The sequence below is a fragment of the Coffea arabica genome, chromosome 10c (assembly GCF_036785885.1).
Source record: "Coffea arabica cultivar ET-39 chromosome 10c, Coffea Arabica ET-39 HiFi, whole genome shotgun sequence".
Taxonomy (NCBI): Eukaryota; Viridiplantae; Streptophyta; class Magnoliopsida; order Gentianales; family Rubiaceae; genus Coffea; species Coffea arabica.
Genome location: NC_092329.1, coordinates 20,343,862 through 20,366,758, shown reverse-complemented (window position 1 = coordinate 20,366,758; position 22,897 = coordinate 20,343,862). Strand labels below are relative to the sequence as shown.

General features: G+C 37.7%; 1 protein-coding gene across 1 annotated transcript; it reads right to left on the bottom strand.

Moving 5' to 3' along the window:
* Nucleotides 1–17,873: 17,873 nt before the first annotated feature.
* Nucleotides 17,874–22,625, bottom strand: LOC140015858 (uncharacterized). Its single transcript, XM_072068684.1, has 3 exons — nt 20,285–22,625; nt 18,781–19,711; nt 17,874–18,483 (listed from the first exon to the last, which is right to left on the bottom strand). The coding sequence occupies exons 1-3, from the start codon at nt 22,623–22,625 to the stop codon at nt 17,874–17,876; spliced, it is 3,882 nt and encodes a 1,293-aa protein (XP_071924785.1).
* Between the last annotated feature and the right edge of the window lie 272 nt (nt 22,626–22,897).

Below are 22,897 nucleotides of genomic sequence, written 5' to 3'. Positions count from 1 at the left end.
GAAAAAGACAAGAGTTAGTAGATATCCAGAAAATTCGGATGCATGTCCTATGGGGGAACCCTTTTTGTGCCAAGGGTAGGCCTAGAATGAGGATGCAATCCTCTAGGGTAGGCACTATACCATACCTGATGGATCCGATCAACTCATTGAGTGAGAAGTAATTTTGAAAAATTTGGTCAATTGACGTGAGAAGAGACGTTTGTCAAAATGAGGACATCGTCCGAAAGGATTGATCACTTTTGATCGGTACAAGAACTTGTGAAAACGCACGGGTTTGACCTTGACAAACTTCCTATCGAAGAGATTGGAATTCGTTTTGACAACTTTTCTCAGTGAAGCACGGGTCAAAACTCCAACTGATCAAATGGCTGGATGCAATGGATGTTTTTCTCAAAATCGACTAGGTTTTCCATTTTGAAATTCGACATTGAAATCCTAATTGGTCAAATGAAATTGACAATTTATTAAGAATCGACCGGATTACCCTAAAAAGGAAAACAGGTCAAATGAATTGAATGAAATTTAATTTATCCAAAATTAATCAGATCACCCTAAAAAAGGGTAAATTGATCAAATAGATTGAACGAAACTTGATTTGTTCAAAATCGGCTCGGTTGCCCTAAAAATGGGTAAATTGGCCAAATGAATGAAATTGAATTAGTGATTTATTCAAAAATCGGCCGAATGACCCTAAAAAGGGTAAATTTGTCAAATGAATTGACGATTTATTCAAAATCGACCAGGTGACCCTAAAAAGGGTAAATTGGTCAAATGAATTGACGATTTATTCAAAATCGACCGGATGACCCTAAAAAGGGTAAATTGGTCAAATGACCCTAAAAAGGGTAAATTGGTCAAATGAATTGACGATTTATTCAAAATCGATCAGGTGACCCTAAAAAGGATAAATTGGTCAAATGACCCTAAAAAGGGTAAATTGGTCAAATGAATTGATGATTTATTGAATGAATCGGCAAAATGGATTGGTTGACTTGTCCGGCCATTGGTTATTTCAAAAATTATTGAAGTGCATTAGTCTATGACCTTCTAAAAATCAAATTTTGGCCTCAATTTATTTATCGTCTCAAAAGGAGGAATCATTTGTGAATTTCTTCAAATTAATGTCCTTTGCGCAAGGGATTTTTACCAATTTTTGATAAAATGGCCAAAAGGTGATTTTAGACGCTCATATTCCAAAGATCACTCTATGAAAATGATCGGATCCTACCTTACCTTGTGCACTACCCCTTTGGATGGTACAAAATGTAAACGTGCAAGTCTCGTTGGATTAAGTATCCGAGACACAAGGTGGCTTATCCCTAACACGGGATCCCCTAAATGGCATTCCCTTTCTAGGGTTTAATGCATGATGCCAGTTATTAAAGCAATGTAAATATGTGACAAATACGGCCTAAAGGACATAAATAATGCATCGGGGGGAAAAGGTCTAAAAAAATGAAATGTATTTATTGAAAATTAAGTGTAATAACTGAAATTTAAACATGTGAGCTATCTAGTGGGTAAGTCACTAAAAGAGTGCCAAAGAGGCCTCTTATTGCTAAGGCACATGAATGCAAGCCAAGAAAACAAAAGAATGGTTAGTGCAATTGATAGTACACATAACATATTGGGAGCAATTAAGAAAAGAAATACAATAAAAGCCAATAAAAGGGGTGGAACCCCTTCCCTCGTGCCTAATTGTGCTTAAAAGAGGGTAAGGTTGATTCTAACCTAGGAAAATTCTAACATGGATGCATGAGGCTGGGGCTCACTAATGCAACTAAACTCGATAAGGTTTAAAAGGTCCCCAAGCCTTCAGACCTAAAGGCAAAGGGTCATCACTCCCAAGGCCTTCGATCGGTGGCTCGAGTGATCCCTTAGGTAGCGCTATGGGCGCAGTGCACACCATCCGCCTACCCAAGGCAATCAATCCTAATCCTACAAGGCGGTGTGGGGTAGCGCCCACGAAAAATAAAATAAAATGGGATAACAATAAGTAAACGTGCACGTATGAAGTGTTCCCTATTTTGAGGGAAAGGGTTGAGAACCATGCGAGGCTCTAAAGGTGACACACACCCCCCCAAATGCAATGCAAGCGCGAGATAAACAAGTAAACATACATCCAATCAACCAATCATACATGCGTGAGTGAGGGAGTAATTGGATACGCGTGAAATGCAAAATCCTAAAAAAGGGAAAAATGCAACCCTAAAACACCCAAATGTGATATATGAAAAGGTTAAAAGAAGAAAAAGGTTGATTAAATCAAATTTGCTCGGACTCTCGAATTTCCCCAGTGGAGTCGCCAACTGTCGCGCCCCATTTTTTGATAAATAAATAAATGGTTTAAAAATGTATTTTTTGATTCAATTTGTGATTGAAAAATGAATTGAAAAAGAAAAATGGGTCTAAATGGGGTTTGAGAATGCGACGATTTGACCCAAAATTATAGTTTAAAAAGGGTTTTGAAATAGAAAATCGGAGTCGCCACTTGGTAATGAGTTAAGGTGTACCAAGTCACCTAAAAAAATGAATTTTTTAAAAAAAATAGGAAAAAGTAGTAAGAAACCCCTTTTAAACGACTCTTAGTCCACGTAAACCAAAGAAAAAGGTTCGGGAGTCACATTTGACAAAGGGGAAGGCAAGGATAAAATCCAAGGCACCCCTTTGACCTAGCCAAGGCTAGTTGCATGATTTAATCAAAGATTTTCTTGTTTTAACCAAAGAATTTATTACATTTGGATGCACTACATGAATGCAAACCCTAGACCTAGGGGTATTGGGGGAAATTTCTCTTCAAAGGTTGAGTGGTGCCAATCACATTAATTGTGAAGCCCAATAACGATCCTTTGAAGAAGTCACGAATAATGCGAGTGGGATGCAAATGAATGGAATGCATGTATGCAATGTGAGGACATGAGTTTGAAAAAGTAATAAAAAACAATAAATATGTAAATGAAAATGTGCACGTGAGTGGGCAAGGTACGGTATGTGAAATGATAATATGAAGTGCATGTGTGCAAGTGATGATAAAAGTGTTCCTGTGCAAGTGAAGAAACATGAAGGTGCACGTGTGCAAAATGGGAGGAAAAATGAAAGTGTGATGAGGGTATAAAATGGTAGAGTGGATTTAAAAATGCATGAGCCTAGGGAATTCATGCATATTGGGTACGGGGAGACCTAAATCGTGACTCAATTTGCCCTTTTATAGAGGGAATACAAGCGTGCTAAGGCTTAGAAAAAGCCATACTCGTCTATATCCCATATTTAAGGGAACTCTCAAGCAAATGAACCCTATAACTAGCATGAAATGCAAAAATCCTAAAATGGAGGGAAAAGGGGTTCGAGGGGCATGCAAAATGATAAAACTAAAAAGAATGCATGACATGTAATGAACATGCAAACATGTACTAACGAGGGGAAATCCCTAAGGGTCTAGCGTTGGACTAGCCCATTCTATGATTCCGACTAGCGTTGGACTAGTGGAAACGTACATTCATCCATCACATTCATTCAGACTATGGAAAGCGAGTAGACATACCAAACACTCATAAACACATAGCACATAGCATTTAGTATGCTCGACTAGATGCAAGGCCCTAACAAAGCAAATTAACACGTAGCAACTAAGCATGCAAGACACATAAGACAATTAAAACCCTAACTATTACATTTGCTAGCTAGGCACATGACTTCGATAGGTCTTCATTGAATGCTCCTCCAAGCCCTATCTATTACATTAGGGAGACCCTACTACAATCTAAAAGGGGGAAAAGGAATAAAATAATTAAATCCCTAACTATTACAAGCCAAGAGGTGTACACATACCCCATAAAGAATAACTTAAATAAAAAGCAAAAAGTAAATGACATAAATAAAAGGAATCAAGGAAAGGCTAAGAAAGCAAAGTAGACATGCAATTCACTTAACACGTTGGATCACATAGGAGACACAAAAAAGATAAAAGAAGTTATACCTCCCTTGAAATGGAGCTCTAATGGGGTGAAGTCACTTATTTATCCTCCAAAATAAAAGAAATGGTCAAGATACCAATTTATTTGAGAAAATTAAAGAAAATAGGCAAACACAAGCTCACTTGATCATAAAACCTTTAAAATTGTGACTTAAGTGCAATTTAAGCAAAGCATGGTAGCTAATTAGAGCAAACAAGCAATGAAGTTGCAAAATTAGAGCTGCCAAGGACCAAATTGATGAAATCAATCAATTGGTTGGGTCATAGTGGAACAAGGGGAGACTTGGAGGGTCAAAGTGCAATTTTTGGAAACACTTTCCATGCAGATTCATGCAAAGTTACGTGAATGATAAACTTCTGCAATTATTATTTGCTCACTATAGCAGCCTATCAAATTACATGCTCAAACCGCAAGCTAGCTATTTCAGTCAAACCCAACCTGAATCAAACAACAAAATTTCCTACGTATCCCTCTAGCATGAACTGCCCAGCAACTAACATCAAGAGAGTGAATTAAACTACCTCATTTCAGCCCCCCAAGACAAGAATGTGCAAGGCAGGGGAGGACACAAACAGCGGGAAAAAACTGTCTACAACTTTCTCAAATTCCTTATTCAAGCAACTAGAATTAGAGCTATTCATTTTATCACGAGTAAGACGATTTAGACACAACCAAATTATTCCTGTGAGATAGGCAAATGAATCCAAACCAAAAACCAAGACAAGTAGCTTACTTGGTTCAAGCATAACAGAAACAGGAGACCAAGAATAAGGAACAACAAAACTACGTTTTTGCTTGTTAGTTTCTGGTTTGAGGAGAAATTCCTTTTGCAAAGGAAACCAATTCAATTATGCATCCACTACACCATGCTAATCCAAAGTAGGAGAAATGACAAAGGCAATCAAGGAATAGCAAACTGATTCTAAAAGGTAAGCAGGCTAAAAAACTTCAGCAATCCACGAAGAAAAAAAAGGATCTGTCCACGCTGCTGCAACAAGCCGAGAGCTTCGAGCTTGTTGCAGCAGACTTTTGTGCATCAGATCATAGCCACACGCAATCTAAAACCCAACAACAGAAACATCAACATTCTGCATTCTTTTCAACATGAAATTCTAGATTTGAACCCAAAACAAATTTGAAGAAAAATATGCAAACTTTGGCCATTTTCCGAAGCTTTCTGATGCATTGACATGGAGCAAACTCATGTGACAGCAACAAATTTTAACAGCCAAACAATATGGATTCAACCTTCAAGTTTGTCATCAAGCTGTGATTGAAACATACAAAAGAAAAGAAAATCTGGACTGGGGGAAAGCTTGCTCAGATTTATTCATGTCATTCTTACAAATTTCTGAGTTTCCATTTAGCCCACGGTATATCAGGTCCAACAAACAACTTGGAGCAGAAAACTTTCCACAACAACATTAACCACCAGATTTCATTTTCCTCAGAACAAATTTAACAATAAATTTTCACCAAAACACCCAACCATTGGACTGCCATAGGCAGCAAAGCAGCAAAACATGTTCATAAAAAAACGCAGCAAAAATCTTACGCAGATTCAATGAAGATCTGGTTTTGTGCGAGAAGTAAAAGGCAAAAAGGAATTACCTTCGATGTCTTTCGGAGTTCTACTGACCAAAGAGCGGCTGCCAAGATTGCATCCGGATGAAAGCTTCAAAGCTGGATCTCCAACCCTGGTTCATCATCTCGGCAAATTTCTGCTACGTTTCCCTCCTGCAACCTCCAGCCGAAGATCCTTCTTGCTCCTCTTGTTTTCTCAGTTTCCTTTCTCTAGCCGAAGCTCTCACTGTATCTCTCCCTTGGTTCCTTTTTTTTTTTTCAGCTTCAGCCACCTCTCTTGCTACTGCCGAAAGTCCTCTCCTCCTCTGCTTTTTTCTCTCTAAACCCTCACGGCTGAAACCCTTTCTTTTTACTTTTCCCAGTTTTTCCCCCCCGGAAAACCCAGCCTTTCTTTTCCCTTTGATGTTTTTCTATCTTCCCGATCCCCCTGCTCTGTTGCGGCTCTAGATTTTTCGTATCTCTTCCAGAAATTTTCCTTATGCAGCCATCCTCTTCTGTTTCAGCCGTTAGCCTCTCCTCAGAATTTTTCTCTTAGCTGTTTTTGTTTGCCTTCATCCGAGAACCTCTCCCCTGGGGCTGCTGGCTCTCTTTCTATTTATATGGAAACCTCACAACCCTAAACACTCCCAGCCCTCTTCTGTATTTGCAGCCAAGGGCTGCCCAAAGCCCTTCCTTGCAAGCTGCGACAAAACGCAGCTTGCATGCCGCATTTTTTTTTTTAAAACAACTTAACAAAATATAGATAACTAATTAATAATAAAAAAAACTAATGAAGAAAAAATTAAATACAATGAGCGTAAAATAGGTATAAAAGGATAAAAATGAAATGCTAATTTTCTTTTCTTTTTCTTTTCTCTTTTTTCCTTTTTTCCTTTTTTTTAAGTAATTTTTCATTTTTTTCCATTTTTTCCAAGAAAACATTGAATTTAAATCAAAACAATTAAAACATATTTTTTGAATGCTTTTTCCTTTTCTTTTCGAGAAATTCTATGCTAAAAACTTAAAAATAATAATAGTAACACGAAAAACTAAAAAACTAAAAACTAAAAAGGTGAATAAAACTAACAAACTGAAAACACTAAAATTTTGGTGTCTACAGGGATGTGTAAGCCTGATTTCTTGACCACCTTTCATCTTTATATAGCAAAAACTTGCAAGATTGAAGAAGGAATAGAGAGAGATATGGGAGAAATCTTGGACTGCAAAAATGTAGCTCTGTCATTCTCTTAGTGTAGGATAGTTTAGCTAGTAGTTCATCCATTCTTGTATAGTAGTTAGATTAGGATGATAATGGAGATGAAGAAGGAGGAGTTGAAGCTCATGTGACAAGGGTTATCTCTTTTCCAACTCTTTATCTTTTGTATTGGATTCTAAGTTTAGTTGATATGCAAGTTCTGGATTTTGTGTTCAATATGTGTCTCTAAAGTTTATGCCTTAGGTTTGGTTGAACTTTCTATAATTGTTAGTGTTTATTATTTTGTTATTTGACTGCTATGATTTGAGCAAGTTATTTAGCACATTGGCTCTTTAAATCATGATAAATCTAGTACCATTGATTGTGATTATCTAAGGTGTTTGTTTCTGCAATGAAAATTGAGATTTAACACTATTTCAAGAAGTACTAAACATAGGGAGTACACTCATGAAAGTAGAGGTGCACCTATGTGGTTGTTAGTGATTCATTTCATGTAATTTCACTGAAGAAATGAACTTGTAGCTAATTTCATAACCATGAGAATAGGTATGGATTAGTTATAAGTATAATTGATTCACTACAAAAGTAGGATTCAAATGCATAAGGAAATTACACCATAACTTGCCTAAATGTAGTACTCAATGATCCAAATATAGCACTTACATGAGTAGTTAGGGATACCACAACCTAAAGAGCTTTTATTTGTTATTTTGTATAATTTCAGTAGGTTAAATTTGTTATAATTCATTGATAGTCTAAATAATAGAGAAATTTTAGTAATACCGGTAATTGTTCACTCTTCCCTGTGGAATCAACCCGATATATACCCTAAACTACTAGTTTACTTGTATACTTACAGTGAACGGGTGTAATTCGGTTTTTTTTTAACTTGTACGCATATTAAAATTTCGTAAAATTTTTGGCACCGTTGTCGGGGAGATTTGGTAATATCGGTGTGGAGAGTAAGTTTATTAGTTTAGACATATTATTAGTTATATTGTGAATGTTATTTTTTGTTATTTTTGTGTTTTATGTGTGTATGTGTTTCATTACCTATTTTTCTTACAAATTTTGCTTTTGAGGTTGATTAAAAGCAATTTTAGGTGATGAGAAGGATATGTCAATTTGGAGGACAATGCTTGAGAAATGGAAGTTTGGCACTGGATGGTTACCAAGTGCAAAACTCCTTCAACAGAGGTAACCAAGAATTTACTGAATGTATGTCTTTTGAAGATGGTTTCAGGTGCTTAAAGGCTAATTTGATGTTTTGATGCCGCAAGTTCAGGTGGACACAATTATGCATGAAATTGAACAAGGGAGGAATGTTAATCCTTTTATTTCTTATCATGTGATTTGTGACTTTGTATGGGGGTTATCATGCTACTAATACATGTATGCAAGCACAAAATGTGGATTATTATGATGAATTAGAGCATTACAATCCTTGTTTTGATCGATATAGTGCTAATTGGAGCAATTCTCCTACTTATGGTTGGGATAATCAATGTACTTATAGAGATTTTCCATATTTTTATGATTACCAACCTGAAAGTGTCCAATATGAATCAAAACCATCTTGGGAGTTAGCAATAGATAAGTTAGCTAATGCACCTCTACCTTGGGAGTTAGAAAGTGAACCATTAGCTAATGCTTCTAATGCATCTTGGGAGCTAGTTGTAGAGAATTTTTCTAATCAATTTGATTTAGCAATAGAAAAGCTAGCAAATGTAACTTCCGACCGTTTTGATACGATTGAGGAAAGAATAGATGAATTAGCTTCTCACTTTGGTAGAATACATGACCAATTATATGCATTGTGTGATGTTATTTCCTCTAATGATATGCAAAATGGCCCTATTCTGAATGGTGGGAATGTTGTATGTGACAATAGATTAAATTTCGATCAAAATGATGAATCTAACTTGTGTTTCAATAAGGAAATGTCCATTTCATAGGATAGTACCCTTGGAGCTGACATTGAACCACAAGAGGTAAGCCTTAACGACTCATTTTTCACCTCTCTTGAGGAACGTGTTAATCGTATAGGTTCTAAAGGTATTATAACCCAAGAAAGCTACGTAGATGTTCCTTTGGTGAGTGCTCAAGTGGTGTATGTTCAAGGTAATATCTACGATTCACTTGAGTTAGGTAAATCACTTCCATTTCTCACATCATTAGAGCATGTGACTTTTACTATAAAGTCACCTTTTAATGATCCACCACGGCCTAAAATGGTGGATTATTCGTTAACTAAACCTCCTTGAAAATGAGGTGATATAGTCAAGCTAATGACTATAAAGAAGCGCTAGTTGGGAGGCAATCCAACGATTTCTTGTTTTTAGTAAGTTTAAGTTGTTTAATTAGTGTTTTTGTGTGTTTTATAGGTGGCAATGGCAATGGTTTATGCAAATGGCTTCAAGTGCAAAATAGCTTATAAGGAAGCAAAAAGGGATTTTTCTTGATCCAATTCATGCATTTTAAGTACTTTATGCTAAGGTTATATTAATGCATGATTTCATGTTTCGAAAGGCAATTGGTTAAAAAAAACATTTTTCACCCTTAAAGTGCAATTTTTTTTGAAGAAAATGAAACAAGTGGAAAATAGGGTGAGTTAAAAACTTGGTTGAATGGAAAATGGAAGGAAAAACTGCAAAAATAAAAAAAAATTACTGTAGAAAATCCAGCCTGAAATTCGGCAAAAAACTAGTCGGATTCATGGCCGGATACACAGGGGAGTTAAAAACAAAAGTTTCTGGCTCACTAGCCAGAATCCGGCCAGAAATCCGGCCAGAAACCTGGCCGGATATGAGGAATTTAAAAAAAAAAATTTGCTTGTCCAGAATCCGGCTGACAATCCGGCCGGAATCTGGCCGGATTCTAGCAGCTCTTCAAATTCAAGAGAAGGATTCCTCATTTCTTCTTTCCCTGCTCCTTCAACTTACGCACACACTCACACCTAAAAACACAGACTACTCACTAAACTCACTCTTTTCACCATCTAATCTTCAAACCTACTATACCAAAACAATCCCCTTTCACTTGAGAGATGATTTCATAGCTAAAAATTCTTCAAAAACAAGTTTTAATTTGGATTTAAGCAACTCAAGAACAAGGGTTTCACATTTTTGAATTCTTCATTTGAGGCCGAATTGGAGTGAAATTTTTGGGGGTTTCTTCACCATTTGCATCATTAATCATCTGCCAACAAGTTTGAGGTAACAAATCTTCACCAAATGTTGTCATTTGAATTTTGCCAATTTTCACTTTTTTCTATGTTTGGGCAATTTTGAATTTTTTTTTCATTTTGTGAAGTTTGGTGCTTTACATTGTGCTTATTGAGTTTATTGATGATTATTGGTGATGTTGTAACTCATGAGTTTGTGATTATTTGGTGAATTTTTGCTAATTTTATGCTTGATTTGGCTTGGCGACAAAGTTGCATATTAAGTGGCCAATGTAGCATTTTAATTAGCTTAGTGGGAGTTTTTGATATTCATGTGAGTAAATTTAGATTACAAAATAAATGAAAAGGTGCTTGGTTGAATGATTTCTTGAATTCTTAGGTAATTCTAAAAGAAAAAGTGAATTGAAGATGACCTTAATTTATGAAATTCATAAATGCACTTATAATCTCTGTAGTTGAATGATTTTTAGTATTCCATGATTTATCATGAAGGTCATTTATATTTTGGTTTGGTGTGTTTGCCTCCATTTTGAGATTACTTTTGTATTTGATGGGACTTGATCATTGATGACAAAATGTATAAATGGAACATATTTTGTTCATGATTGTGGATTTATTGTGTGAAATTAGCTTCCCTTTGCTTTGGATATTAATGCATATATTTGATTAGCAAGATTAGCTCATTTTATGTTTTTATCCCATGAACATTGTATGGTTCCACATGCTTGATTATTTTTCCTTTTTCCTTGACTTGCATGTTTTCTTCTTGTTGATTGCAACCTTTTATTTTTAAGAAATTTATTTGTTTTGATTTTGTCTTTTTCAGGGTGCAATAAGTGAACTCTCCATTCTTTCCCAAATACGGTTGGAAATTCATCACATTGCCATGGATTTGGATCGCGCAAGTCATAAGGAGAGTATTCTCTTTTACTCTTTATTTATTTTCCTTTTCTCATATTGAGGACAATATGAAGTTTAAGTATGGGGGAGGAAATATTTGAACTTGCATTTTAATGCTATGTGATGATATTTTGTGGACTTAAATGCTTAGAAATGTTGGAATTGTGTTTGAATTATTTGCCATGTGGATAATTTGCCTGAAATTGGGTTTGTTGGTAGGGAGTTTTCATCCATTTATAAGGAGAAACTCTGTAAAAATTTTTCTAAAATCTTTTCCAATATTCCACTATGGCCAAAAGTTCTTCAAATTTTTGCATTTTCATTCAAAAAGGGCCAATTTGTTCCAACTTTAAATGTTTAAATTCTTCCAATTGTTGAAACTTTATGTGTATCTTGGAAGGTTTAGTCCTCATTTAACTTGGAAATGATTATTGTAGACACCAAATTTTTAATGCTTCATTTTAGTGATAATTCTTATCTATTGTTTTTTGTTAATTTCATGATTCTGTTTTAGACGGTTTGCATTTTAGTTTCATTCGTTTTTGCCCTTTTAGTCGTTTATTTCATTTGCTTTTTATTTTAGTTTTTATTTTGTCGTTTTAGTTTATTCACCTTCTAGTTTTAGTTTTTTTAGTTAGTTTTTATTTTTTTTTTATTTTTTAATTTTTATTATTAGTTTTAGTTTTAAGTTTTAGCGTAGAGTTTCTAGAAAAGAGGAAAAGAAGGAAAAATATTCAAAAAATAGGCTTTAGTTTTCTTGAAAAGAAAAAAAAGGGAAAAAAAGAGAAAAGAAAAAGAAAATAAAATTAGCATTTCATTTTTATCTTAATTAGCATTTCATTTTTATCTTAATTAGCATTTCTTCATTAGTTATTTTTCTTAATTAGTTATTTATATTTTGTTAAATTAAAAAAAACAAAAAAACAAAAAAAAAGATAAAAGATACGCGCATGCAAGCTGCATTTTTTCGCAGCTTGCAAAGGAGCATTGGGGCAGCCCCTTGGGCTGCAAATATAGAAGAAAGGACGGAGGTTTGAGGGTTGAGAGGGCTCCGGTATAAATAGAAAGCTAAGGGAGAGCCGCAAAGAGGGAGAGCCGCAAATAGGGAGAGGATAGGATCGGAAAGAAAGAAAAACAGAGGAGGAAGTTTGGTCACTAGGGCTGAGAGTCTGTGACGGAGGTTTGAGAAAAGAGTGAGCTGAGGAAAAGGGACTTGGGCTGTGAGTTTGGGGAGGAAGATTGCAAGGACAGTAATCAGAAGAGGGAGCAGGCTGACGGCTAGATTGAGGGAAAGAAACAGAGGGAGGACGGCTGAAAATCTATGGCTGAAGTTAGAAAAACAGAGAGCAAAAAGGCTGAGAAAGTGACGGCGAGGTTTTAGAGAGAGTGGTGAGCCGAAAGAAGGAGAGACCGAGAGAACCAGGCAGTCTGGGAAGGTGAAGCCGCGTGAAAAAGAAACCAAGCGAGAAGGAACCAAGGACAGGAGAAGCGACTTTGCTAGCGCAAAGGGCATCCAGTGGGTCTTCGTTTCCAGGAATAGTGTGCTTGTTCTGAGGTAAATCCAGTTTAACTTCATGAAGGTTTGAGTTCATCACATCCATTTTGTTATTTCCGTGCGCATGCACCTGTTAGTTCATCTTTCTGTAGTTTCTGAAGTTTTTTAAAGCTTTAGGGCAAGTAGATGTTCAATGATTGAATGATTTGGCTAAAAAGGCAGCAACTTTTGATGAACCTAGCTTTTGTTTACCGCAAGTTTCTTTCTTTCCTGCATTTCTGTGATTGGCAACATGGTTAGATCTTTTGGAATTGGGCAATGTTATGAGGGTCGTGTGATTTTAAATGGGCTGAGATCATTACGGTGGGATTTGTCTATTGTGAAGCTTGTCTGAGCTTTCTTTTCTTCTTCGCACGAGTAGACTTAGTTTTGATTGAAATGGCTACAGAAGGTTTCCTTTATGTATGTGTATGGGGACTTGCTGTAATTTTGTTGCTTGAATTTAGAGTATGACGCTCGGGTATCTCGTTTGGAGGTTGTATAATCTTAAATGCTTGAACTGAAAAATTGGAAACAAAATCTGGTGCTCTTCGAGTCCAAAATTGCTGGCTGGGTTTCTTGCCTGGCCAAGATTTTCTTTTGAATTTGCTTACTGTCCTGTGTGGGGCCACCTGTATGTTTGCTGCAATTTGAACCAGTGACTGGGACGATAATTTTAGGCTGCAGCATGGCAAGTCTATTTGTTACAAACACAGGTTCTTTGGTTTTGTGAAGATCTGTTTGTGCTAATTGATTTTTGAGGACCATAACCTGCTGTACGGGTCATAACAATGACTTAGTTTGTAGTTGTTTTTCCTTTCTGCTTTACTTTGGAGGGCTAAGTGATAGAATGTTTTCCTTTTTCCTTCTGTAAGAGTATGGCCAAAAGAATTGCATGCAAAATGTGTTAAAGAAAGCCTTTCTTCGTAGCTTGCATGCAAAATACTTCCAAAAATTGCAGAAACTTGCGGCACTTCTTCTCTTTCCTTCTATTACTGTTTTGCTGTTTACTTTCATCTTTGCTGGTCAGCTTCATTTTCTCTATTTCAACCCTGCAATGAACTTGCATGTTTGGTCAATGATTGGTTGTAAAATCTTAACGTTTGGCGAACATGTTTGCATGATAAACTGGAAAGCGAAGCTGAGGCTAGAAAATTGCAGAACAGTTTTTTTATAGTTGGCATGCATGCTGTCATCAGATTCCTTCCTTTCGTTGCTGTGGTGTTTTGTTGTGGTGCAAACACTTTTAGACGAATAATCAGAGTTGTTTTGCTGAAGTCCCAACCATTAGGAAAGTTGCATTAACCCAGATTTTTTGCAGAAAATCGCATGACCGAGCTCCTTTTGCTCTCCCGCGATTCCTTTCCTTTCTTTTGCTGGGCGTTAGCTCGCACTTTTCCTCTCATCATATCTGAGATGAGGGGTGTCTTGTGTTTACTTTTGTTGATCAAAACTTGATGTTTGTTAGTGATGTACTTGACTCATGAATGTTGTAAGTTGCAGTGAAAGGAAACCAGGAAGGAGAAAGCTACCAGAGCTTCGTGATCCTATCCTTAGCTTCCTTTTGCATGTTTAGATGTTAATTTCCAATGAGCTCAGCCTTAAATTTTTGACTTTGATGTTTGGCCGAAAAGGATCTTGTTCAAAATGGTTTCTGAGGCTGAAACCTGCGACTAAGAACTGAAGTTGAAGAATTGCATGTGAATGGTTGCAGAAACAAATTTCCCACGTAGCTTGCATGAACATGCATGGAAATGTTCTCCAAAATTTGCACTTTAACCCCTTAATTTGGGTTTAGTGCCACTATGGCCCAATTAGTTGAATAATTTAATCAATTTTGTCATTCTAGGATCTTAATTGCTTTTGGTACTTTGATATGATTTTGGGTAAGACGTTTAGTGAGTTTTAGGATGCATTTTGAGGTTCAATAAGTTTTGATAGATTTTTAGCTTGGATTTGTGTTCTAATCACATTTTGGATAATTTTGATGTTTAACTTGAACAAATAGATTTCCATTCATCTTTGATGAAGTTATATCATTTGATTTTAATGGGTCTCATCTTAAGCCATTAATTTTAGTATTTTATTTTAGACCCTTTCATCAATTAATCTAATTAAGTCCCTGTTGCTTTAGTTTCTTGTATGTGGTTGGCTTGTCTATGTAAATACTTTAGTTGACTCAACTTAGTGTTTAACTTTCATTTTTCATATTTAATTTTTATTCCCTAATTAAAGTGGTACCTTGACCTTTTTATTCTTTTGGAGGGTAAATTAATAATTTCACTTCATCAGGGCACCAATTCAAGGGAGGTACACCCTAATCCCTTATTTCTTACTCTATTTGACCCTACGTGTTCTATGTGACTTTAGGTGTTTAATTGCATGCCCCTTGGATGTTTATTTATTTATTTCATTTATTTATTTATTTACTTTATTGTCCTTAGCTTTGTATATCTATCATTTGAAAGGCACTTGAATGCCAAATTTGTAATAGTTAGGTATTTATTTTATTTATTTTATTCCGTTTCCCCTTTAGATTGTAGTAGGCATCCCCCTTTGTAATAGATAGAGCTTATGTGCTATGTGTTTGTGCGTGCTTATGTGTTTATTGCTTTATTAGGCTCTTGCATCTAGTCGAGCATGCTAAGTGTTATGTGCTATGTGTTTACGAGTGTTTGGCATGTCTACTCACTTTCCGTAGCCATGAATGAATGTGATGGATGAATGTACGTTTCCACTAGTCCAACGCTAGTAGGAATTCATAGAATGGGCTAGTCCAACGCTAGACCCTTAAGGATTTCTCTCGTGAGTCCATACGTGCATGTTCACTACATGTCATGCATTTTTCTTAGTTTTATCATTTGGCATGCTCCTCGAACCCCTTTTCCCCTCATTTTTAGGTTTTTGCATCTCATGCTAGTTGTAGGGTTCATTTGCTTGAGAGTCCCCTTTCGATAAGGGAAACGAGCGAGTTTGGCTACGAAATAGCCTTAGCACGCTAGTTCTCCTTTCTAATCAAAGGGAAAATTAAAGTCACAAAGTTAGGAGTCCCCGTACCCGTTTTGCTTGCATTCCTCTAGGGTTCATGCATTTCATTTATTCACTATCCTATACATTTCTACTTTATATTCTATCCCTTTTCCACATTCTCACTTCACACTACTTTTGGACGTTTTCACTTAACTACTCACACTTTATACCATATCACTCACACGCATGCACTTTACGTTATTTTCACATCATCATTCTTTACTTACCTTACCTTGTAAATACATTTGCACACCTCCGCTTACATCCTATTATTTTTATTACTTTTTTCACTTCACACAAACTCACATTTTCACATGGCATGCATTCCACTCATTTTTACGTCATTTAGGATTATGTGTGACCTCTCCAAAGGATCATTATTGGGCTTCACAATTAATGTGATTGGCACCACTCAATCTTTGAAGAGAAATTTCCCCCATGTCCCCCTAGGTCTAGGTTTTTTCATTCATATAGTCATATCCAACACACGATACCAAGTGGCGACTCCATTTTTTCATACAAAAAACCCTTTTGAACTTTACTTGACCAAAACCGTCGCATTTCACAATCCCACGGTCTTTTCTTTCACTTCTACACACGTTCACACACACCACACACACTTCCACATCACATCAAAAAGTGGGGCGCGACAATTAATATGCAATTAGATTTTTTGCATTTTAGAAAGTGTATTTGGTAAAGTGAGGAAAATTATGTCTATAAATTTTACATGTTTAATGAGATTTCTTCTCTTTACTTAATGTGACAACCCCACCTTCCCCTAAGGCGAACCAAAGAGGTTAGCGGACTGCCTGCCCAGCTCTCGCCAGGACTAACGGTGCAGTTTAGAGCGATCTATTTCGTTCCGGAACTTATAAACGCGCGTAAACAAGGCAAAAGGGCAGAATAACCCAAAATAAAAAAAAAAGAAATTCAGAGTCGGTCATGAATAGTAACCGACCCGTCAGAACGCAACCGAATATCGAACAAACATTCACATCTTGAACTTTAGCAAATACAATCCAAAGTGACATATAAAAGTTGTCAAAAGTGAATATACACACGGTTTGCCAAATTGAAAGTGAAAACGGCCCTAAAGATACATTTAGGGTTTCACTTCATATACCATACAAAAAAAATATACATCTAGTTCATTCGGCAACCATCTATCAAGATTCATTCCAAAAAGAGTCATATTCCTGTAAGGAAAACAAAAGGAACGGTGTGAGCTAATTGCCCAGTGAGATACTATCACTTACGAAACCAATTGCATATAAGCATCAAGCTTTCATTCAATATAGTAAAATAAGCAAAGGCACACGTCAAATATGGTGATAAAAGGATACAGATGGCTCTCAAGAGCCCTTTTCCTCGTTTGCATTTCTTGATCGAACGTCATTGACTCTCCGTCAATGTTCAACAATGACCAACCGTAGACTCCACTTTACTTCCATTCCTTCCACCTAACATTTCCCAACCGGGCCCGAAATCCAAACACTTGCATTGTGGTATTACTCGAGTAAACCGGAATCGAGAGTCTCTCATACTACAAGATTCCATATAACATTGCCCCAAGGCACATTAATTGGCACGACCAAGCCCTCGCCGGCTCGATTCAATCAATTACCAATGGGGTTGAGCTCAAGGATAACAATTGTAGTCGTTGGAGACTCGTCCAAACGACACCAAGTCATGTATTTCATTTCATATAACATTCCAATAACTTTCCAATAACATGCGAAACAATAAGTGAGAGTGATAAAGTACACTCTCACTTCAATCAATTAACATTCAACATCTCAAGTTCAAGTATCAAAGTCATATAATAACACACAAGTGAGTCTTACCAAGCTCGCAAATGTGGTTTCATGCACTTCCGTCAAAAAAACGTTGTGCACCACGGTCACGTCCTAAAACATGCAAACAAATACCATGAGACTCGATAACGAGTCATAAACCAAGGCCAAACATGACCTCAATAGTGATATGAATGTGCGGATCTAGACGAACAATCAAGTTGAAAAGGCGGCACGTATGACCCTTCTAAACCCCGAGTTGATGAACTAAGATGAATCTCAACCCAACAACTAACGATTTAGTGAACCAACGATCTGGATAGAAGAACGCCACAATCAAGGTGTATACTTGGTTGATAAGTTCAAGTTGAATAACTCAAGAAAACTCTCAAGTATTCAAGCAAAGCTCTCTTGGAAGAGAAAAGTGAATAAACTCACAAATATAATGTAATTTCTGGGTGCCTTAACAAGGAGGAAGTAAGGCTATTTATAGCCTTTACAAGCATTAACCCTAATCCCCAAAATTGACTAAACTAACCCTACTAATTAATGACAAGGATTCGGCCAGCCCTAAGAGTTTAATGGACTGACTTTTAACTAATATTTAACTATAAAAAGATAAATAATAGAACTAGCTTAACTCTTCCTTAAGCGTGACCACTAGGTGAGGACACGCCTAACTAGCAACAGGCGCTGGAGGGTCTTCTACTTGGAGCAATGTGTAAAGTTTTGAATCTTCATTCTCCAAGCCTTCAATAATCTTTAAATCATCTCCAATGCGGCCTTGGATTGTACTCACAAGGGCTTGTAAAGATTCACGCATCTTCTTGGCACGAGCTCTTGTGACTGGACCACTTGGTACTTGAATGACTTGGGCAACTTGTGTTTGACCAGCCTTGAGCCCCTCATCAATCCCCTCCTCTTGTAGGCGATTTGTCCCCAAATCAAGCTCGTCATCTGCATGAAAAGGACTCAAGTCAGCCACATTGAATGTAGCATGTACTCCATACTCACCTGGAAGGTCAAGTTTGTAGGCATTGTCATTGATGCGCTCCACAACTTGAAATGGTCCATCACCCCGTGGAAGTAGTTTGTTGCGCCTTTGGTTTGGAAAACGCTCCTTTCTCATGTGTATCCAAACCCAATCACCTGGTTCAAACACCATCTGGCGACGTCCCTTGTTGGCACTTTGAATGTATTGAAGGGTACGTTTCTCAATATTAGCTCTAGCTTTGGTATGCAAATCCCGCACAATCTCAGCCTTTTTCTTACCATCTATGTTAACTCTCTCAGAAATAGGTAAAGGAGACAAGTCTAAAGGTGTGAGAGGGTTAAATCCATAAACAATTTCAAAAGGTGAAAATTGAGTAGAAGTATGCACAGTGCGATTATATGCAAATTCAACATGAGGCAAGCAATCTTCCCAAGATTTAATGTTCTTTTTAATAATTGCTCGCAACAATGTAGATAAAGTCCGATTAACCACTTCAGTTTGTCCATCAGTTTGTGGGTGACTAGAAGTAGAAAAAAGCAATTTAGTCCCTAGTTTACACCACAAAGTTTTCCAAAAGTAGCTAAGGAACCTTACATCCCTATCAGAAACAATGGTACGAGGTACCCCATGTAAACGCACTATGTCTCTAAAGAATAAATCAGCCACATGTTTAGCATCATCAGTTTTATGGCAAGGAATGAAGTGAGCCATCTTTGAGAAACGATCAACTACCACATAAATGGAATCATGCCCTTGTCTAGTTCTAGGTAATCCAAGTACAAAGTCCATAGACAAATCTACCCAAGGTTCATGTGGGATGGGTAAAGGAGTGTAGAGTCCATAAGGATGTACCTTTGATTTTGCTTGGTGACAAGTGACACACCTTTGTGTATGCCTCTCGACGTCCCTCTTCATGCGAGGCCAGTAGAAATGCTCTTGGAGAATTGACAAGGTCTTCGCCACTCCAAAATGTCCCATGAGGCCTCCACCATGAGCCTCTCTAACCAATAAAAGTCGCATGGAGCACATTGGGATACATAGTTTGCCTTTGTAGTACAAGAACCCCTGCGACATAGAATAATGCTCACGAGTAACTCGTGGCAAGGTTGTGAAAATCTCACCAAAGTCTAGGTCAGCTGCATATAAATCCTTAATGAACTCAAAGCCAAGCAACTTAGTGTCTAGTGTAGTGATTAGTGTATACCTTCTAGAAAGTGCATCAGCCACTACATTAGTCTTTCCAACCTTATATTTGATGACAAACACAAAACTATCAATGAAAGCCACCCACCTCGCATGCCTTTTGCTCAATTTGGTTTGTGATTTGATGTGTTTGAGCGATTCATGATCAGTGTGGAGTACGAATTCCCGAGGTCTGAGGTAGTGTTGCCAAGTTTGGAGAGCTCGCACCAAGGCCATCAATTCTTTGTCATAAGTAGAGTAGTTCAACGAGGCACCAGTCAACTTCTCACTAAAGTAGGCCACTGGTTTCCCCTCTTGAATGAGCACAGCTCCAATACCTATACCAGAAGCATCACACTCTACTTCAAAAGCCTTGTCAAAATTAGGTAAACTTAATACAGGTGCATGTGTGAGCTTGTGTTTAAGTAATTGGAAAGACTTAGCTTGTTCTTCTTCCCATTGGAATGGCACATTTTTCTTGATAATGGCTGTAAGTGGGGCAGCAATGGTGCTGAAATCCTTGACAAAGCGTCTATAGAAGCTTGCCAAGCCATGGAAACTCCTTACCTCACTTACACTGGTTGGTATTGGCCATTCATTTATGGCCTTCACCTTTTCTTGGTCAACTCGTATTCCCTGGTCACTCACAACATAACCTAGGAAGACAAGTTGATTAGTGCAAAAAGTACACTTCTTAAGGTTAGCATAGAGGCTCGCCTTTCGAAGTGCATCTAAGACCATTCGTACATGCACAACATGCTCTTCTGTACTCTTACTATAGATCAATATGTCATCAAAGTAGACTACCACAAATTTACCAATAAAAGAACGCAAAACATGGTTCATTAACCTCATGAAGGTACTAGGTGCATTAGTTAAGCCAAAAGGCATGACCAACCATTCATACAGACCATGTTTTGTTTTAAATGCTGTTTTCCACTCATCCCCTTCTTTCATGCGTATTTGGTGATAACCACTCTTCAAGTCAATCTTAGTAAATATAATAGCACCATGTAACTCATCAAGCATGTCATCTAATCGAGGTATGGGATGGCGATACTTTACCGTTATGGCATTTATGGCTCTACAATCGGTGCACATCCTCCATCCTCCATCTTTCTTTGGCACAAGTAGGACAGGTACAGCACAAGGACTTAAACTCTCTTGAATCCAGCCCTTACCAAGCAAGTCCTCTACTTGCCTTTGTTGCTCCTTAGTTTCCTCCGGATTAGTCCTATATGGTGCCTTATTAGGAAGGGAAGAGCCAGGAATGAAATCAATTTGATGTTCTATTCCCCTCAAAGGTGGCAACCCATTAGGTATATCCTCAGGAAATACGTCTTGGTACTCCTGTAAAAGGTCAGCAATAGCACTAGGCAAAGAAGCACCAAGTTCATTAGTGAGCAAAGACTCTTTACAAAACAAGATAAGCAAAATCTGGTTAGAGTGCAAAGCCTTTCGTACATCTCTAGTTCTAGCAAGCATGATGGATTTTCTCTCCTTTTTCCCTTCAATGACCGAATGTGAAATGTCAATTTTATGAGAAGATGGTTCGGCCATTTTGCTCTTTGTTTCATGCAAATTTTTCTTTTTATTGTCACAATGCATGTCATATTCCTTTTGCAACCCAATTTGGTCCTCATGCACTTGTTGAGGTGTAAGAGGTGCAAGTGTGATCTTTTTAGTATTATGCACAAAGGAATACTTATTCAAGAATCCATCAAAAATGACCCTTTTATCAAATTGCCATGGCCTTCCTAAAATAATATGAGTAGCTTGCATAGGCACAACATCACATAAAACATCATCTTTATATCTACCAATGGCAAAATTAATTAAAACTTGCTTATGAACACGTACCTCACCACTATTATTCAGCCATTGTAGTTTGTAAGGTCGGGGGTGATCACTTGTTGGCATGCTCAATCGTTCCACCATGAGTGCACTAGCAACATTGGTACAGCTCCCTGGGTCAATTACCAAGCTACAAAGCTTGTCCATCACATGACACCTTGAGTAAAATATGTTCTCTCGTTGAAGGTCATCTCTACTAGCTTGAGCAGTTAGAGCTCGCCTTGCAACCATACCAACTTTACCATGAGCTGGTATCTCCTCAAATTCCTCTTCATCCTCAACCAAGGGAGGCATGTCCTCACACTCTTCCTCCTCATCCGTTTGTACTTCCCCATTGGGTAGTATAAGCATAACCCTTTGATTTGGGCATTGGGAAGCAATATGTCCAAACCCTTGACACTTAAAACACTTAGTGTCTCGGTATCGAACTTTGCTTACCTCATGAGTAGGCCTACCATCGCCCCTTGAGGGTGGTTTTGAGGGAGGTGCATTCGGCCTTAGAGACTCCTTGGTTGTCCCACCTTGTTTGGCCAAGGGGAATGCACTAGAGGGGCTGACTTCCCTCTTGAAGGGTTGGTTCCTCCAATTTCCAACTTGAAAGTTGGAATTTTGTCGAATTGGACCCCTCCTCTTGAGCCTCCTTTCAATCTTAATAGCCTTGTCTAGCATATCATGGAGGTCCACATAATGGTGCATCTCCACTTGATCCGCTATTTCAGGCCTCAATCCACTTAAAAATCGTGCCATAGTAGCTTCCCGGTCCTCGACAATGTCGGCCCTTAACATGGCTATCTCCATCTCCTTATGATAGTCCTCCACGCTTTTGGCTCCTTGTGTTAAATTTTGAAGTTTGAGGTACAAGTCACGGTGGTAGTGACTAGGAACAAAGCGTTTCTTCATGACACCTCTCAATTCGGTCCATGTAGTGATAGGGTATTCACCACTTCGCCTTCTACTAGTAGTGATTTGATCCCACCACACTATGGCGTAGTCGGTGAATTGCATGACTGCAAGTCTCATTTGCTGCTCTTCAGTGTAATCATTGCAATCAAAGATCAACTCCACTCGTTTCTCCCATTCCAAATAGACATCGGGGTCGGATTTGCCTTGGAAAGTAGGCAATTGCATTTTAACGCCTTTGATTGGATCCACACCAGCTTTACGGTGTTTATTCTTCCATGTCCTCGACCCATATTCCTCCTCGGAGTTGGAACTTTCATAGTCACGGGTTGGTGCTTTGTGTCTCCGGGACTTAGAATTGGTTTGGGAGTGTTCGAGACTATCCATCCTCTCATGCAATGGTTCTAATTCCTGTTTCATTAGCTTGAGCAATTTATCAGTCATAGCTTCCATCACAAGTTTAATATCAAAAGGAGTAGTTTCCTTCCCTTCGGACATGTTGAGGTATTCCTGCAAAAATAGAGTTAGGGGAAATAACACCTCACTCACTCCCTTAGTATATCACTCACACTCGTGTTTCACTCAAGTGTATTAAAACACTCTAATGATCTCACCAAACACTTCTCAAGTCACTAGATTGCTTTTCTTGAAGAAATCAGAATTTTCTTGAAGAAATTCAATCAAACTTGAACCAAATTACACCCAAGTGTGGCGGATGAAGGCTGTGAGTTTTGGAAGCTTGTTGGACTGATGGTAAGACACAAAATGAG

Coding starts and splice junctions, on each gene's coding strand:
- LOC140015858 (XM_072068684.1), bottom strand. CDS start 22,625: ATGTCCGAAGGGAAGGAAACTACTCCTTTTGATATTAAACTTGTGATG. Junction 19,712..20,284: donor AGCATTTAAAACAAAACATG/GTCTGTATGAAT, acceptor CTTCTGGTATAG/GTATTGGAGCTGTGCTCATT. Junction 18,484..18,780: donor GTTTCTGATAGGGATGTAAG/GTTCCTTAGCTA, acceptor TATTTCTGAGAG/AGTTAACATAGATGGTAAGA.